The sequence below is a fragment of the Myotis daubentonii genome, chromosome 21, assembly GCF_963259705.1.
Source record: "Myotis daubentonii chromosome 21, mMyoDau2.1, whole genome shotgun sequence".
Classification (NCBI taxonomy): Eukaryota; Metazoa; Chordata; class Mammalia; order Chiroptera; family Vespertilionidae; genus Myotis; species Myotis daubentonii.
The window spans coordinates 9,841,282-9,859,086 of record NC_081860.1 but is presented as its reverse complement, the minus strand read 5'-3'; the positions used below and the strand labels follow the sequence as shown (position 1 = coordinate 9,859,086).

The 17,805-nt window shown below is 47.5% G+C and overlaps 1 protein-coding gene across 1 annotated transcript in view; it reads right to left on the bottom strand.

The window, feature by feature from the left end:
• The window catches only part of IQGAP1 (IQ motif containing GTPase activating protein 1), a 104,496-nt gene that overhangs the window by 17,825 nt on the left and 68,866 nt on the right, over positions 1 to 17,805 (bottom strand). Inside the window, exons 15-30 of the mRNA XM_059678159.1 lie at positions 17,069 to 17,232; positions 11,189 to 11,279; positions 10,845 to 11,012; positions 9,937 to 10,079; positions 9,017 to 9,187; positions 7,806 to 7,889; positions 7,638 to 7,709; positions 7,477 to 7,546; positions 6,923 to 7,131; positions 5,674 to 5,829; positions 5,253 to 5,416; positions 4,274 to 4,498; positions 3,293 to 3,433; positions 3,117 to 3,201; positions 1,826 to 2,058; positions 654 to 786 (exon numbers count right to left, since the gene is read on the bottom strand). Of these exons, the coding sequence (XP_059534142.1) occupies positions 654 to 786; positions 1,826 to 2,058; positions 3,117 to 3,201; positions 3,293 to 3,433; positions 4,274 to 4,498; positions 5,253 to 5,416; positions 5,674 to 5,829; positions 6,923 to 7,131; positions 7,477 to 7,546; positions 7,638 to 7,709; positions 7,806 to 7,889; positions 9,017 to 9,187; positions 9,937 to 10,079; positions 10,845 to 11,012; positions 11,189 to 11,279; positions 17,069 to 17,232 (2,309 nt within the window). The remainder of the gene's footprint in view (positions 1 to 653; positions 787 to 1,825; positions 2,059 to 3,116; positions 3,202 to 3,292; positions 3,434 to 4,273; positions 4,499 to 5,252; positions 5,417 to 5,673; positions 5,830 to 6,922; positions 7,132 to 7,476; positions 7,547 to 7,637; positions 7,710 to 7,805; positions 7,890 to 9,016; positions 9,188 to 9,936; positions 10,080 to 10,844; positions 11,013 to 11,188; positions 11,280 to 17,068; positions 17,233 to 17,805) is intronic.

Here is a 17,805-nt window from a genome sequence, read left to right as displayed (position 1 = left end):
TGAGCCATGCCAGCTGGGCTCAGCAGCTTCATTTTTAGCATCTTATTGGCAAACTAGAGGCCTGGTGCATGAGATTCATGCACTGGGGTGGTCGGAGGTGGGGGGGTAGGTCCCTCGGCCCGGCCTGTGCCCTCTCACAGTCCGGGACCCCTCAGGGGATATCGGGCCTAAGCTGGCAGTCAGACATCACTGTTGCAGTCCGGGACTCCTCACTCCTTACCGCCTGCCTGCAGCGGAGGCATGAGAGGCTCCCGCCACTGCCACTGCACTCACTAGGCATGAGCCCGGCTTCTGGCTGAGCGGCGCTCCCCCTGTGGGAGCGCATTGACCACCGGAGGCAGCTCCTGCATGGAGCGTCTGGCCCCTGGTGATCAGTGCATGTCATAGCAACCGGTCGCTCCGCCGGTTTGGTCTTTTTGCATATTAGGCTTTTATTATATAGGATAGGATAAGGCGGATAAGTACTCTGACTCTGCTGCAGGTGGCCTGGGGGTCACTTTGAAAAGGTAGTAAATAGTGTTAAGAATAACAAACAGCAAGACAGGGGCATGTCAGGAAGACCCATCAAGGGAAGGGAGCTATCTGGCTTAAGCAGCAGCCGGGGGAGGCGATTAAGGACAGAGCAACGACATTAACTAGAGAAGAAGCCTCACCGTGTGGGTGTTGATGATTTCCCCGATGGAGATGTAGATCACGGGCTTGGTGAGGGTCACGAGGTCAGAGTATTCGTCCACATTGAACTTATCCTGCAGCTCTGGGACGTCGCAGGCAGTTTGGAAAAACCTCCTGGAGAGAAACACGAGAGCCAGACCCCAGAGGTGACACAGGTGTGAGACGCTGGCGAGAGAACATCCCACAAACCTCGGGAGCAAAGCGTTCGAGCGGAAGCCAGTCCAGACAGCTGATTCCGGACGAAGTGCCTCGAGTTCCCCGTGCCCGGCAGCCTTGGGCCGGGGGCTCTACGCACTTCTCTCCCCGCCCAGGTTTAGTTCTGCCCACAGGAACCGCTCAACCAAACACCTGTGTCACCAGGAGAGCCGACTCTAAGTCGAGGCCCTGAACTCACAACTGAATGTTTAATTTACAGATAGTAAAAGTGCTCTCCAGCCCAGCTGGCGTGGCTCAGTGGATAGAGCACCGACCTGCAGACTGCAGGGTCCCGGGTTCACATCTGCTCAAGGACACATGCCCGGGTTGCGGGCTCGATCCCCAGTAGGGGCGTGCAGGAGAGGCAGCCGATCCATGATTCTCTCTCATCACTGATGTTTCTCTCTCTCTCTCCCTCTCCCTTCTTCTCTGTAATCAATAAAAAAAAAAATTTTTTTTAAAGAAGAGACAATTGAAAAGAAAAAAAGTGCAGTGATTTAAAGAAAAAAAAGAGTATTCTCCAACTCTCCTCTGGTTATAATTCCACAGGTACACATTCTTAATATATATATATTTTAATTGATTTCAGAGAGGAAGGGAGAGAGAGATAGAAACATCAATGATGAGAGAGAATCATTGATTGGCTGCCTCCTGTACGCCCCCCCACTGGGGATCAAGCCCACAACCCAGGCATGTGCCTTTAACCGGAATCGAACCCGGGACCCTTCACTCCACAGTCTGACACTCTATCTTCTGAGCCAAACCAGCCGGGGCAGGTACACATTTTTTTGCTCAAAAATCCTCTTCCTCACGCCCTGGAGCTCTGGGCACATCCAACACGCGTCCCACAGTGTGGCCGCCCAGGGAGAACGAGGTGTGGTTGTTAGTCTTGTCTTTACCTTCAGAGAGAGACACACACCTGCAGCATCTTTCAAGTACCCGATCCCCTGCCCCTTACCTGAATTTCTGGTAGGACTGGGAGAGGTACTCGTTAATGATGCTTAAGTGCGCGTTATCTCCCAGGAACATCTTGTTGGAAGCCGCGTGCTGGAGCATCTTGGCGATGGAGCCGAGGTTGCGGCGCTGGTCGGTGGTGAGCTGGCCTCCGGCCGACAGGTCGATGATGTCAAAGGCATCCGGGGCAACAATGGCTGGATTCATGTATCGATAGTACAGCAGGTTACCAATGATCTGGGGACAGACGACCAAGAAAGATGGGTGTTAAAAGCCGCTCCACCGAGGAAGCCACAAAGGACTCTATTAGCAAAGGAAACCAGAACACGCAGTCCCGTGAGGGAAAATGCGCGCTACACACACGGACACGCATGCACACATGCACACGCGCCTGCTCTCAAGGTCTGACCCTAACAGGACCCAACGTCCCTTGTTTGGGTGCAGAGCAAAAGAAAATGAGACAGAACTGAAAAGCACTACAACGGAAAGGACAGATTCAGGGGGAAGTGACAGGCTTCACGTCTGTGACTGAGCATTGCAGGGCACCCTTCGCTCTCACATTGTGGCAGCGAATACGGCTGCCACCCACGCGCACCTTTCGCTTCCATGTGGGCGGACTTTGATTCGGAGAGGCTAACAAAGGTAGTTAAAATAAATCCTTAAACAGGACCTCGTTAGCACAGAGCGACCTGTCCGACCCCCATCGTGCTCATGCGGGAGAGACGTCACAGGAAGACAAGTTCATGCCTCAGAAATTAAAGTCACTCAACACACGGCTCTTCCGCAGAAGAATGCAAGGACAGTCACAGCATTTCCCCTAGAGCCATCATTCAAAAATACGAAATTAATTCACCTGGACAGAAAGCCTAGAAGCGAGGCCTCACTGTAGGAAAGCACAAGAACTAGGAGAGAGAAGAAAAAAGCGTTCAGTTTAAAAAAAAGAAGGAAAGAAAGGCGCATAGGCAAGTCAGCGTTACCAGCAACAGCCTCAGCGGAAACAGTTGTGCTTGGTCCCATTCACCTGGCCACCAGCAGAGGGAGCTATTTCCCAGCGAAAAGATAGGACTCAGAAATTTATCTCAAGACAGGAAGAATCCAACTGGACTTAATTGAGGCGGGCCATTCGAACGCTATAGAAACTCAAAGAGGTGTTGTTGACTATTTACAATCACAATCCGTGGCGAGCTACTGCCGGAATTCAGGCTCTCACTAACGGTCTATGGTCAGGCCTCGTATCACTGTTTCCTGAAAGGTCTACCGGAAGGATCGGGCTGTGCCAGCTTCCCGAGTCTTACCTTCAGCAGCTCATCCTCACCAGCATCGGGGAACTTCTCATGCAGCGAGTCCTTCAGCACTTTGGCGATGAAGCGCATCCCGTAGCTGTGAGACGGACACAACGCGTGAGAGGGGCCGGGGAGCAGGAGGGCACTCACGCTGGGCTCTGTCTAGGGTCACGACGGAAGGCACTCACGGGATCTTGTCCACGGAACTGATGATGGCGGAGAGGAACTTGTCTGTCACGGCCCGCATGTTCCTGATGGAGTTGTCGAGACGTGTCTTGACTTCTTCGTGAGCCAGAGCCTGCTCGGGAGTCACGTCATAGGGGAGTTTGCTGGGAAAGCAGAAATGACCCCCAATATGGTTAGACCAGAAGCCAGGCAGTGCCTGAGGCAGGGCCACGAATTTCATGAACAGAAAGACCCAGAGAGACTAGGCAACTTGCTCGTGTTCATTGACCTGGTAAATGATGGGGCCGGGATCTGAACTCGGGTTTTCAACTGCGAATTGGGTGCCTTGAATTATGTGCCCGGCACCATGATAGGCACTTGGGATGAATGGTGTATGGGACATGATAGCTTCTCTAACTGCCTGGTGGGAGAGACAAACGGGCATTTATTTAAAACATATTGTGCTGTGTAAATGGCTACTTATCTTGTATCTACAATCTGGTAATAGATTTCTTTTGTATATTGTAAAAAAAAAAAAGAATAAAAAGGAAAAAAACACACACAAAATATACTGTGCTATAAGTAAGAAGCTGACCATAGTGCTGCGGGGCCAGAGGGGCTTCTACTCAGACTGGGGTAATCAAGGAGGGCTTCCAGGAGGAAGGGGCTGGGGGGGGGAGGAAGAAGGGTCTTCTAGGAAGGAAGCTCAAATGCAAAGAAAAGGAAGAGGAGAAATGAGGGCGGGGAAGTAAGCAGGGCCCGGTCATGCAGGGCCCTGCATATAATGCTAAGACGTCTGGACTTTCCTGGAAGCCAGGGAGAGCCGTTAGTAAGAACTCAGTAAATACCTGCTAAATAAATGAACATGTTACCAGGCCAACAATTTAATAAAGAGGTTTCTAAGGAAAAACTATTTGAACAATGATTAGCTTGTAAATCAAAGGTCAACTGCTTAGAGAGAGAGAATGAAACACAGGACAGGAAAGGGTGTCGTAGCTACACACCTTGCCTCTCCTGTCTGAGACTCCATCTGATTAACCCACGACTTGTAGATATCCACGGGGTCGGTTTTGATGTTGAGGGATTTGTCGTCCATAATCTCCTTCACGACCGGGGCCAAGATCTGCCGCAGGGCGTTCTGACCCCGAGCGCCACGGTTGAAACTGACAACCATCTTAATAACAGTAGGGTTTCCCGTCACGATCTCTTGAATCTGGTCCACTTTTGACCTATGAAAACATCAGAAACAAACTCAGTTTAAACTACACAGAATCTATGAGCTTAACGATCCCATCTCCTGGACACACATAATTGGAAGGAAGCGGGTACTTGGTATTTCTCTACTAACACTTGTCTAAACACAGAACACCTATCTGCTGCTGCGAACACGATCATGGGAGCGTAACCGGGTCCTTGATTAGATAGAAATGTGGAACCTTGGTGTTTGGATCAGCTTCTTAAAAATTATATTTTAAGGAATATCGGCCGGTGGACTAAAGAGCCCGGGGTTTGATTCCCGGTCAGGGCACATGTGCGGGTTGCGGGCTCAATCTCCAGTAGGGGGCGTGCAGGAGACAGCCGATCCACGATTCTCTCTCATCATTGATGTTTCTCTCTCTCCCTCTCCCTTCCTCTCTGAACTCAATAAAAATATTTTAAAAATAATAATAAAACAAAAAATAAAGAAGGATTAAAGGTCAGTCTTTTAAAAAATTGTATTTTAATATAGAAATGGTCCTAAAATTAATTTAGCAAATTTATTACTTTATCACCTCCCTAGAATCTGCAACAGCACTTTATATTAGTAATTTAAAAAGTAGATCCTTCTTTCGAGTAGTCCACACAAATCACAGCCTTGACAAAAAAAAAAAAAATCACAGCCTTGGCTGAGAGCATGAAGCGGACGATGCAGGCAGCCTGACTGTCCAGCCCTGAGCCTCTGGTTGGGGGGGGGGGGGGGGGGGGGGAGGGGAGCCTCCGTACTTGATCTCCTCCTGGAGCGCCGTCTTAAAGAGCCGCAGCAGCAGGTACTCCTCCCGCTGGTTGGAGGCGTAGTTGTAGAGGGTAAAGATCACCGAGTCCATGAACTTGGTGGACTTGTTCTGGGGCATCTGAAAAATCAGCTTGGCCAGATAGGTGGGGTTGGTCTGAAATGAAGGGATTTAAGTCACTTCCAGATAATGTAAAGGCCGGCAAAAACATCCAAGGTTTTATAAACTCAAAGGATCAGAATGTGTATAAGGAAAGAAATAAAGAAAATATAAATAAAGAAAGATAAGGCAGCTCTTTGCTCACCCCTCAGTGGAAATCAGAACTAGTTCCACAGAGATCTATGGGTAAGGTTATTATCTTATGAAAAGAAAATTAACTACATTTTTCAGTGCCACTTCCAGGAGCCACTCACCTGCAATAAATAAAACAGGTGCTGATAAGCTTCCAATTTCTCTCTCTTCTCCTTGCTCAAAGCCTTGAGACCTCCCTTCTGTTTATTTAGCATCATCATATCAGACAACTGTTCCTTATTTTTTTTGGTAAGTTTTTTACTGTGGGAAACCACATCCTGTAAACACAAACCAACACGTAAATCAAAAAGCTTTCAGAGACAAAGCTGGGCATTGTGGGTCTTCGCGGCACTGGCGGATCCCTTCCAAGTCAGATGGAGTATCCCGGTTTCAATACATCAGTCAAACACAGTCCTACTCTCATCTTCCTATAAAGAACCTGATCCAGCCGTAACCGATTTGGCTCAGTGGATAGAGCATCAGCCTGCGGACTGAAAGGTCCCAGGTTCGATTCCGGTCAAGGGCATGTTCCTTGGTTTCGGGCACATCTCCAGTAGGGAGTGTGCAGGAGGCAGCTGATCGATGTTTCTCTCTCATCGATGTTTCTAACTCTCTATCTCTCTCCCTTCCTCTCTGTAAAAAATCAATAAAATATATTTAAAAAAGAACCTGATCCATAAAAACGTCCACTGACTCAGGAAGCCAACTCCTAGGAGTCTACCTGGAAGACAAAGCCTTAAATACGATAAAAGCTACATATACATCAAGACGTTCCCTGCAATGTTATCTGTAATAATAAAAACTTGTCAAATAGTTGGGGGGAAAAAAGAGGTAAATTATAGTGTACCTTCTAATTAGTTATAACACTGCCATTAAAAATAATATTTACGACTGCCTGGCTGGCATGGCTCAGTGATTGAGTGTCAACCTAACAACCAGGAGTTCACAGTTTGATTCCAGGTCAGGGCATAAGCCTGGGCTGTAGGCTTGATTCCCAGTGTGGGGCGTGCAGGAGGCAGCCAATCCATGATTCTCTCTCATCGTTGATGTTTCTCCCCCCCCCTTCCTCTTTGAAATCAATAAAAATGTATTTTAAAAAATAATATTATGACTTTATCACATGGAAAACATTTTATCTTATATGAAGTAAAAATGTCCGATAGGAAATGATTGTGGGGTGGTGGGCTTACGGGATGGTTTGTATCTTCTTTTCTCTATTTTACATGTTGCTATTAAATTACAGCATTTCATTCCCTCTGTAACTTTTTAAAAGTTTATGGCCTTCAAGGAGAAGGAAGCCATGAGTCAGCGAGGGTGAGGCAGAGAAACCAAAGCAGGACACGCCCCCTGGCCCGCCAGCTCTGCACACACCTGCAGCGTGATCTTGTTTTTCACCAGCAGTCCGATTTTTATATCCATGAGGTTGAGGTCGTTCTCCAGCTGCTGGTTGGAACGAATGAGGGTGATGACCTCCTCCCGCATCTTCATGAGGTCCAGCTCCTCCTGGAAATCCTGGTCACTCTGGTCGAGCAGGTGGACAAACTTCCGGACCACGATCATCGGCGGGTCCTGGGCATTGACTGGCGGAAAGACGGTGCGTGTCGGATGAGAACGAAGTTACCAGGGCCAGTTCTCAGTCCCGAGGAATGCCAGGGCTATGGATGAGCGCTAGTCACAGGTGTCTGTTTAATTGTGAAATGAGCAAGGACAACCACAGACACAGCGTTCTCGGTCACGCTACCGCTGTGATGTGACAGAGGCTGGCGCGGTGGAGCACAGGACGTGCGGCCACAGGTGAGCAAAGGGGGTTAAATCGCAAGCAGCCCCCGACCCCCAGGCTTGCCTGCAGGAAAGGAAAGAGATCCGTGGAGAATGCCCAGAACTGAGGGCCTCCACGCCGTCTCCGCTGAGCCACAGTTACTCACTGAGAGTCTTGTAGTCGTCGCGAGCTTTGTTTGCCCGAATAAAAGCCTGGATTTTGATAATGTCGTTTATCTAAGGAACAGAGAAGAAATGCTTTTGGTCATTTGTCCGCCAGAAATATCGCGAAACGGGTCCCGCCGGGCCTGCTTCCCAGGGGACTCACGTGGTCTCGGAAGTACTGCAGGCGATCTCTGTAGCGCTTTCGCGCCTGATGCATCCTCGCCAGGGACTGGATCTGTGGACAAAGGGCCCCGGAAATTACTAAAGTCCTTCACCTCAACACAGGTCGTACTGGCACCCCACACGGAGTGGCCCGCCCAGGCTGCCGTACCTTCACGACTTCATCTTTATGGGAGCGCAGGTACGCCAGACGGTCCTGATAGGCCTTCTTCTGCTTGTATCCTCGCCACTGCGACTGAAACATCAAATATTACAGTCGGCACATTGTTTGCCAGGGAAGAGAGGCAATTCCAACACCTTCCTCGACACACTGTCCAAGTGCAATTCCTGACGGAGCTCTAAAGAGGACCACGTCCTGCAGGGACTAGGGAGTGTGGGCAGAGGCTTGTGGAGAGCACAGTGGCCAGCGTCCACTTCCCTGGTGTGAGCACAGCACGTCACACCTTTTAAAAGTGCCTCCAGCCCGGCTGGTGTGGCTCAGTGGTTGAGTGTCCACCTATGAACCAGGACGTCACAGCCGATCCGCAGTCAGGGCACATGCCCGGGTTGTGGGCTCAATTCCCAGTGTGGGGCGTGGAGGGGGCAGCTGATCAATGATTCTCTCACATCATTGATGTTTCTCTCTCTCTGTCTCCCCCTCCCTCTCCCTTTCTGTCTGAAATCAATAAAAAATATATATATATGTATATATTTTTTAGAAAGTGCCTTGCCCTAGTTTGGCTCAGTGGATAAATCATTGGACTGCAGACTGAAGGAAGGGTCCTGGGTTCGATTCTGGTCAAGGGCACGTATCTCGGTTGCAGGCCCAGGCCCTGGTCAGGGCTCCTGCAGGAGGCAACCAACCGATGTGCTTCTCTCACATTGGTGTCTCTCTCTGTCTTTCCCGCTCCCTTCCACTTTCTCTAAAAAATCAATGGAAAAATATCCTCGGGTGAGGATTAAAAATAAATTAAATAAATAAATAAATAAATAAAAATGCCTCCACACACAGTCTTTTATTGGATCCTTACAATAAATCAGTGAGGAAAAGGAAGGTAAACATTACATCCCCACTCACAGAGGATGAAGCAAACTTAGAGAGGCTCACACCACAGGGCAGTGGGGAGCCCTGAGGCCAGCTCCAGCCGAATTCTCTCTGCGACACGTGCTGCCCGCCAGAAAACTGCCCTGGGCCGGCAGCTCACCTTAAGCACCGCATCGGGCACTCTGATGACAGTGGCAGCAAAGAGGAAACGCTTATCCGAAGAAGGATGAGACCGAGAGGCCAGGGGGAAAGCACACCCACATTCGCCCCTAAGAATGGCGGTTGCTGAGCCCTGCTCTCGGCGCCCACCCACGGCCTGTGTACGGGCTCTGAAATACCTGGATGCAGGTGATGGCGGGAATCTGTTTCTTCAGGAAATTCAACCTGGAGCGGAACTCCTGTCGGACGAGGTACCCGCGGCAGCAAGCCTGCAGCTTGGTGATCAAGCCCTCGTTGGCCAGCCAGAGCTGCTCTCGGTTATACGCAGTCGTCACCCCGGAGATGGAACTCTGAAAGGCACGTGGTCACAGGGAGACAGACGCAGGTGAGAAGGGACACGAATTTTAACGCGGTATCGTCTGCAGCGCACAAACCAACCCTTACCGCTTTCTCGGACTGTTCTAGATCTTTGAGCAACGAGAATGGCTTCAGGTCTATTTTTCAGGGCCAGGTGGTTCTCACACCCCAACAAGCCACGGACAAAACAACTTGATCTTCTTTCCTCTCCTAAGTACCCACTCATCTGCCCAACACTGGCTGTGCCAGGCACCGTGCGTGGGTCATTATTGACAAGAAGACAGAGGAACAGGGGCCGACAAGGGGCTGAGTGCCCAGTCCCAGAGCCCCCTGGACCGCCGCGGTGGAGGACACGCAGGGAAATGGCCAGCCTGCCTGTGGCGAACAGGTTAAGGTCTAACACAGCACAGTCCGGAGTGGGTGGGACAGTCCGAAAAGAGGGTGAAAATGTAAAGTGGGGGAGGTGAACAGTAGGTGCATTTACTGAGGAGTTAAAGCAACTTTTTACTTTTCTCTTCTGGGCATCCACGTTTGCTTTAATAAGCACACAATTTGCCTGACTTAAATTCCACAATACTGATGTTTTCCTAATTTAGGCCTTAAGTCACTCCTCCAACCACTAGACAAATAATTACTCTAAGCCAGGTCATTACGTGGCCTCAATTTTAGGCTAAGGCTTCTGACCACAGGCCTGTTCCTCCAAACACACGTTCAGCTCCTTCCCCGAAGAAAGGCGACCTACCTGGATCTCCTCCCGCGAGAGCTGCGTGGAGTTCTGCACAAAGCCTGGGGGCTCATCCCATCCTCCTTCCTGCGTGTCCAGGTTGTGGTAATAATAATATCCGCCTTTCACCCAGTGCTTCACCCACTTGCTGTTGTTGTCGCCTGGTGGACAGTAAAGGAAAGATTAAAACGGACCCACAGCCACGCTCCCCACACGCATGTGTCCGATGCGACAGGATGATTCTGACCAGGTTCGCCCATCTCCCTGAAGACCATTCCAAAATCCTGCTCCTTGGATGAGTGAGAGCAAAGGGGCATCCTAAGTCCCTCTTACATTATGGCTTTGCGATGCCTTTTAGCTCACTCACATCTACATTATAAAAAGAAAATACCGCCCTAGCCGGTTTGGCTCAGTGGATGGAGCATCAGCCTGAGGACTGAGGGGTCCTGGTTCGATTCTGGGCAGGAGGCAGCCAATCAATGATTCTCTCTCATCATTGATGTTTCTCTCTCCCCCTCCCTCTCTGAAATCAATAAAAATATATAAATTTATTTTTTAAAAGGCCATAAAAAGGGATGAGAATCAAATCTTTATTCCCCTTCTTTTGCAGATAAACTACTTCTATCTCTCTAGGCTTAGATACTGTAGCAGTTACTGACACCCTATAAAAGATGAACAGTCAAATTTTTATCCTTTCGGCATTTTCAGAAAATGGACCTTTTTAAACATAGTTGCCCAAAAGGGGAAATTCCCCCCCCCAAAAAATAGGGATATTATTGCCTCCTTAGGGTATTTAAAATAAGTCCAGATACTGTACTTCTACAGGAAAGTTATCTTTCCCTACAGACTGCCCTTCCCTCTACCTCGCTCCCCTCATATACTCAGCTCTCAGCTTCAGGGCACACAGTTATTTCACCGTAACCCACCTGCTGCCAGTTTTTTCTTCCTGGCTTCTGCGAGGTCACTCTGGTATGTTTCGCAACATTCAGGGATGACTCCGTACAGGCTGACGTCCGGGGAACGGAGGGCACTCAGCGTTTTACCGACATCGCCGCTCTGCACGGCCTCATTAATGGCAAAGATTCCTACGGCAACTACCGCGGAAGAGAACCGTTACTGGAATAGTTTAGGGAGCACCTCTGCTCATACACTGGTTCACCGGGCTACGCCTCCTGGGAAGCTGTTCCCCCCACATGTGATCTTCCTGACGCGACATGGAGCACCTCGCCACCCCGCCCTCCCCCGAGAGAAATAAACCAGCGATACGTACACCTCTGTGCTTCCTGGGTGTCTTTGTTGGACTGCCAGATTCCACCTTGAATTTCATCCAACCACAACACAGCGGACTCATCCTGGGTTTCCTGCGCACCGTGAAAAGCAACATAATATTAAGAGCCATGAAATCAGGGCCCATGGGATAAAGGGGCTTCTGAGACTCGATGAGATGTGGAGGAAGTTTCAAACACGTGAGACACATGGAATAGTCAACTGGAAGAAGCAGGAATAAAAAAAACGGTGAAGCCCGGCCGGTGTGGCTCAGCGGTTGAGCATCGACCCAGGAACCAAGAGGTCGCCAGTTCGATTCCCGGTCAGGTCACATGCCCGGGTTGCGGGCTCCATCCCTGGTGCAGGGCGTGCAAGAGGCAGCTGATCAATGATTCTAATCATTGATGTTTCTATCTCTCTATCCTTCTCCCTTCCTCTCTAAATAACCAGTAAAAAAGATATTTTTTAAAAAACTGGTGAAAGATTACAAGAGAAGTGATTCAGACAAAGTGAAAAAGATGTGAAGATGAATTCGAGTGGCTCAGGAGGTCAAAAGCAGCGAGAAGGGGCAAAAGAGCAAACTGGGAAGGAACCCAGGGAACTTGAAGACATTTCTGTCTAATCATTTCTGTCTGACCACTAGCTAACCAAGCAGAGACTTCAGTGGACACACATGATAAAGAGCACAGATTTAACAGAAGCAAAAGTCACTAAACAAATAACGACAACAATTACGGACAACAACAAGCCCTGAGGAGGGAGAGCGCAATCTGATTTTCAGAGCTGCCCTGTTATTTTATTAAAATGCCCAATTTTCAAAAACTACAAGACAGCCCGGCCGGCGTGGCTCAGAGGTTGAGCGTCAACCTATGAACCAAGAAGTCACAGTTCGATTCCCGGTCAGGGCACATGCCCGGGTTGCAGGCTCGATCCCCAGTGTGGGGCGTGCAGGTGGCAGCCGATCCATGATTCTCTCTCATCATTGATGTTTCTCTCTCTCTCTCCCCGCCCCTCTGAAATCAATAAAAATATATTTAAAAAAACAAAAGACCTTCTGACTTAAAAAAAAAAAAAAAAAAACACCACAAGACATGCATAGAAACAGGAAAGCCTGGCCCAAAAGGGGGGAAAGCTGACAACCGAAATTCTCTAAATTGATCCTGGTAGGCAGAGACTTATATCAGCTATTTTAAATATGTTCAAAGAACTATAGGATATAAGAACAAGTCTCACCAAAGAGAGAATGATCAACAAAGAAATCAAAATTATTTTTTTAAAAAAAGAAGACTCAAATGAAATTTGGGAGTTATAAAATACAATAACTGAAATTTTAAAAAAATTCCTAGAGGGACTCAGCAAACTGGAAGATTAGTCCACTGAAATGACCCAGTCTGAGGAACAATAAGAAAAAAGAATCAAGAAAGCCCTAACCGGTTTGGCTCAGTGGATAAAGCGTCGGCCTGCGGACTGAAGGGTCCCAGGTTCGATTCCGGTCAAGGGCATGTACCTTGGTTGCGGGCACATTCCCAATGGGGGGTGTACAGGAGGCAGCTGATCGTTGTTTCTCTCTCATCGATGTTTCTAACTCTCTATCCCTCTCCCTTCTTCTCTGTAAAAAATAAATAAAATATATTTTTAAAAAAATCAAGAAAATGAACAAAGCCTCAGAAAACCGAGGACACCATCGATAATATCCATACATGCATAATGGGATCCCCAAGACAAGAAGAAAAAGAGGCAGAAAGAATACGTGGAGGAAGTCTGAATCGACCTATAACAAATATAGAGATGGAATAACAATCAAAACATACCCTGCAAAAACAAAGCCCCAAACACAGGACCACACGGCTTCACTGGTGAATTCTACCACACGTTTAAAGAAGCTAACACCAATCCTTTACAAACTCTTCTAAAGCAAAGACAAAGGAGGCAAACTTCCCAATTCATTCTATGAGGTCAGTATTACCCTGATACCAAAGCGAGACCCAAAGATACCACAAGTTAAATGAAGAACTTTTGCTTGATAAATTTGGAAATCAGATTATTATTTTTAAAACCACTTTCAAGAAGGCCCAGACATAGTTACAAGCTAAGCTGAGGCCTAAAAAAGGCTATTCCATCTAATGTGTAGTCCACCCAACCGGACCTGGCAGTGTTAAGCAAATTCCCTCTAACACCACCCCCGTCCTCTGTAAAATTATTCCACAGCAAACGGAAATGCTTCAAACTCTAGTCACATCCTCTAACAGTTTAACTCCCACAACCCTACCAAAAGGCTCAGAGCATGAGAGCAGGTACAAGTTAGAGCCTTAATCTAGCTTCCTTTTTTAGACATGGAACCTGGTCTAGTTTATTTTCCCAAAGTCCACTTCTCTGTCAATCAAACGTAAGATTCCTTGTGGACTTATATGGCAGCAAAAACAAACATCACCACTGGGGTCTATACAGAATCACTACAGCCAGGCCCCCAGTTAGAGATTCTGAATAAGCAGAAACAAGAGTATAAGTCTTAGGAATTTGCATTTTTAAAATAAGTTTTAAAGTGTTCTGATGATCAGCCAAGTTTGGGGAGAACTGCCCAGCCAGCATGGCTCAGTGGTTGAGCAGTGACCTAGGAACCAGGAGGCCACAGGTCAATTCCCGATCAGGGCACATGCCCGGGTTGTGGGCTTGATCCCCAGTAGGGGGCGTGCAGGAGGCAGCCGATCCATGATTCTCTCTCATCATTGATGTTTCTCTCTCTCTCTTTCCCTTCCTCTCTGAAATCAATAAAAAATATTAAAAAAAAAAATGTTTGGGGCCCAGCTAGCATGGCTCAGTAGTTGAGCGTTGACCTATGAACCAAAAGGTCAGGGTCCAATTTCAGGTCAGGGTACATGCCAGGGTTGCAGGCTCCATCCCCAGTGTGGGGCGTGCAAGAGGCAGCCGATCAATGATTCTCTCTCATCATTGATGTTTCTCTCTTTCTCTTCCACGCCCTTCCTCTCTGAAATCAATAAAAATATATATATATTTTTAATATATTTTATTGATTTTTTAAAAAAATAATACATTTTATTGATTTTTTACAGAGAGGAAGGGAGAGGGATAGAGAGTTAGAAACATCGACGAGAGAGAAACATCGATCAGCTGCCTCCTGCACACCCCCTACTGGGGATATGCCTGCAAGCAAGGTTCATGCCCTTGCCAGAATTGAACCCGGGACCCTTCAGTCTGCAGGCCGACGCTCTATCCACTGAGCCAAACCGGTTAGGGCTATAAAAATATATTTTTAAAAAATTTTTGGGAAGAACTGATCCAATTGATCCCAAGTTGATTATCAGAGACAGAGACCTCCATTGATAACGTCCCCACAGCCAACTGCTTCTCATCTGAGTGAGTAACATCATTGATCCCTTTGTCTCAATTTCCTGGCTACAAAACAGGAGTCATGATTCAACCCTAACCACAGGATCAACTGACACTCAGCATATTAATGTGCCTCTTATACGAAGCTCGGTACTGGCTGCATTTACATGATCAGGACATGGTGATGTTAACTACTGTACTCTGATGACAACGGAATCAAAGGAGATTTATCAACATCATAATATCACCCACAACTCCTCCACCCCTAACCCATGGGGGTTGGTGTACAAAAGCTGCAATCACACAGATGCCTTGGTCTGTTTTTCTATCTTTGGATTCCCAGGAAGAATCTAACCGCCTGAATTAAGAATTTCCTTCAGCTCTTCGCTTGCTATGAGAACCTCACTGGAGGGATCTTCTAAGTTTTAAAAAAAAAAAGTTGTGGTCCTACCTATATAATTGCTGTTAGTTAGGAAGAACTTAAAAAGAGACTAATGACAATTAGAGAAACAGAGGTAACGATGCTTTCATCACACAACTGATATCTGAGGGCCGACCACACACAAACTAGCTCCCTGCTCAGCAACAGCATAAACAGAGGCATAAATCTTGTCCACTTCTTCAACAAACTAGGCGAGAGGCAAGACAAACTTTTTAAAAGATGGGTTCGTGTTACAATTACTTTGGGAAACTTTTATGTTCAGAGCAGCATTATTCCAATAGCCATAAAGTGGAAACAAGCCATATTTCCATCAACTCATTAATGGAACAATATTCCACACAATGGAGTATTATCCAACAATAAAAAGAGATAAAGTAACCCTAGCTGGTTTGGCTCAGTGGATAGAGCACCGGCCTGCAGACTGAAGGGTCCCGGGTTCGATTCCAGTCAGGGCACATGCCCGGGTTGTGGGCTCCAATAGGGGGCATGCAGGAGGCGGCCGATCAATGATTCCCTTTCATCATTTTTTTTCTCTCTCATCATTGATGTTTCTATCTCTTTCTCCCTCTCCCTTCTTCCCTGAAATCAATAAAAATAATGGACACATATGTAATACCCTTTGTATTACTTTAAGCAATAAAAAAAATAAAAATAAATAAAAATTAAATAAAAAAAAAAGAGAGAGATGAAGTACTAACACATGCTACAACTTGGATAAACCAAGCTAAGTGAAAGAAGCCAGTCACAAAGAACCACATACTGCATTATTCCATTTATACTGAACATCCAGAACAGACAAAGAAAGTAAACTCGTAGCTGCCTGGGGCTGGAGAGATTGAGGGGAAATGAGGAGCGGCGACCATGAGTGCTGGGTTTCTTTTGGGCATGATGAAAATGTTCTAAAATTGGTTATGGTGATGTTTGCACAATTCTGTGAACAGACTAAAAACCACTGAATTGTACACTTTAAAGTGATGAGCTGTATGGTAAATGAATTATATCTCAATAAACCTGTTAAAAAAACACACAATCCTCTGTGGGATGATGTACTAAAACTTACATGTATCATCCTACATAGTAAAAGCCTAATATGCTAAATGTCCAGTTGTCCATTCAACCAATCAAAGCATAATATGCTAATGATATGCTAAGGCTGCTCAACCGCTGGCTATGATGTGCACTGACCATCAGGGGCAGTCGACCAGTTGACCAGTCGCTATGACGTGCACTGACCATCAAGGGGCAGATGTTCTGATTGGTAGGTTAGCTTGCTGCTGGGGTCCGGCTGACCGGGACTGAGAAAGACGGGCCGGACATGCCCTGGAGCCCTCCCACGGTCCCTCCCTGGCTGGCCAACCTCCCGTGTCCCTCCCCTGTCCCGATCGTGCACCAGTGGGGTCTCTCAGCCTGGCCTGCGCCCTCTCGCAATCCGGGACCCTTCGGGGATGTCAAAGAGCCTGTTTCGGTCCAATCCTGCTCAATGCAGGAGCTGCTCCTGGTGGCCAGTGCGCTCCCACAGTGGGAGCGCCGCTCAGCCAGAAGCCGGGCTCACGGCTGATGACTGGTCATTCCGCTGTTTGGTTGATTTGCATATTAGGCTTTTATTATATAGGATTAATTTTAGAGAGGAAGGGAGAGGGAGAGAGAGATAAAAACATCAATGATGAGAGAGAATCATTGATCAACTGCCTCTTGCATGGCCTCTACTGGGGATTGAGCCTGCAATCTGGGCATCTGCCCTTGGCCGGAATCAAACCCGGGACCCTTCAGTCCGCAGGCCAAAACTCTATCCACTGAGCCAAACCAGCTAGGGCTGACTTACGCATTTCTGGGTCTTATATTTCAATGCAGAATTTACTCAGGGACAGGGAGATGTGTTGACAAACAACAACAATAAAAAAAAAGCCAAATGTGTAAAACAGCAAAGCTTCCAAGAGGCAGAGTCTATGTCCCTCACCCGTGTCCCTACAGAGCCCTGAGCGTGAGGCGCCCGGGAGCAGTCCCTGAGGGGTCAGGGGAGGCGTCACTCCTGCATCTCGGTGCTTGGAGGGAGGAAGTTCCCGGAACAGAAGCGACCCTTCTGATGCCACTCACCTGGGCTTTCTCTCTCTTTGCGCGGATCAGCGTGTCTTGGTAATGCTGGGCCACTCCGGCCAGGACGCCCTCCAGTTTGGCTGCAGGAATCTGCAGGGCCTGCAGGGTCTTTTGGGCATCACCTTCGTCCAGGGCTTCGTTAATTAGGCCGATGGCTAAAATCCCTGAAGGGGAAGAAACAAAGGTCATTTCTTTAAGAAATTCCATAAACAAATCAGTCTGTAAACATGCTAAGTGCACATGAATCCACCCAAGCATTGCCATGATTCAAACCATAATTTGTCATCCATAATACTGAGCAGCATGGTCTCTTTAAATTTAGTGTTTGTTTCATTCAAAATAAATGGCCTTATACCCATATTCCTATTGAAAGCTCAAGTCCTCTTGTTTTATGTGTAATTGCTCTCACTTAAAAGTGTGAAGATTTTGCCCAGCGGCGTGGCTCAGTGGTTGAGTGTCACCCTATGAACCAGGAGGTCACGTTTCGATTCCCAGTCAGGACACATGCCCAGTTTGCGGGATCCATCCGCAGTGTGGGACATGCAGGAGGCAGCCGATCAATGATTCTCACTCATCATTAATGTTTCTAGCTCTCTCTCCCTCTCCCTTCCTTTCTAAAATCAATAAAAATACATATATATTTTAAAGTGTGAAGATTTTATTTTTATATTTTATTGATTTTTTACAGAGAGGAAAGGTGAGGGATAGAGAGCTAGAAACATCGATGAGAGAGAAAC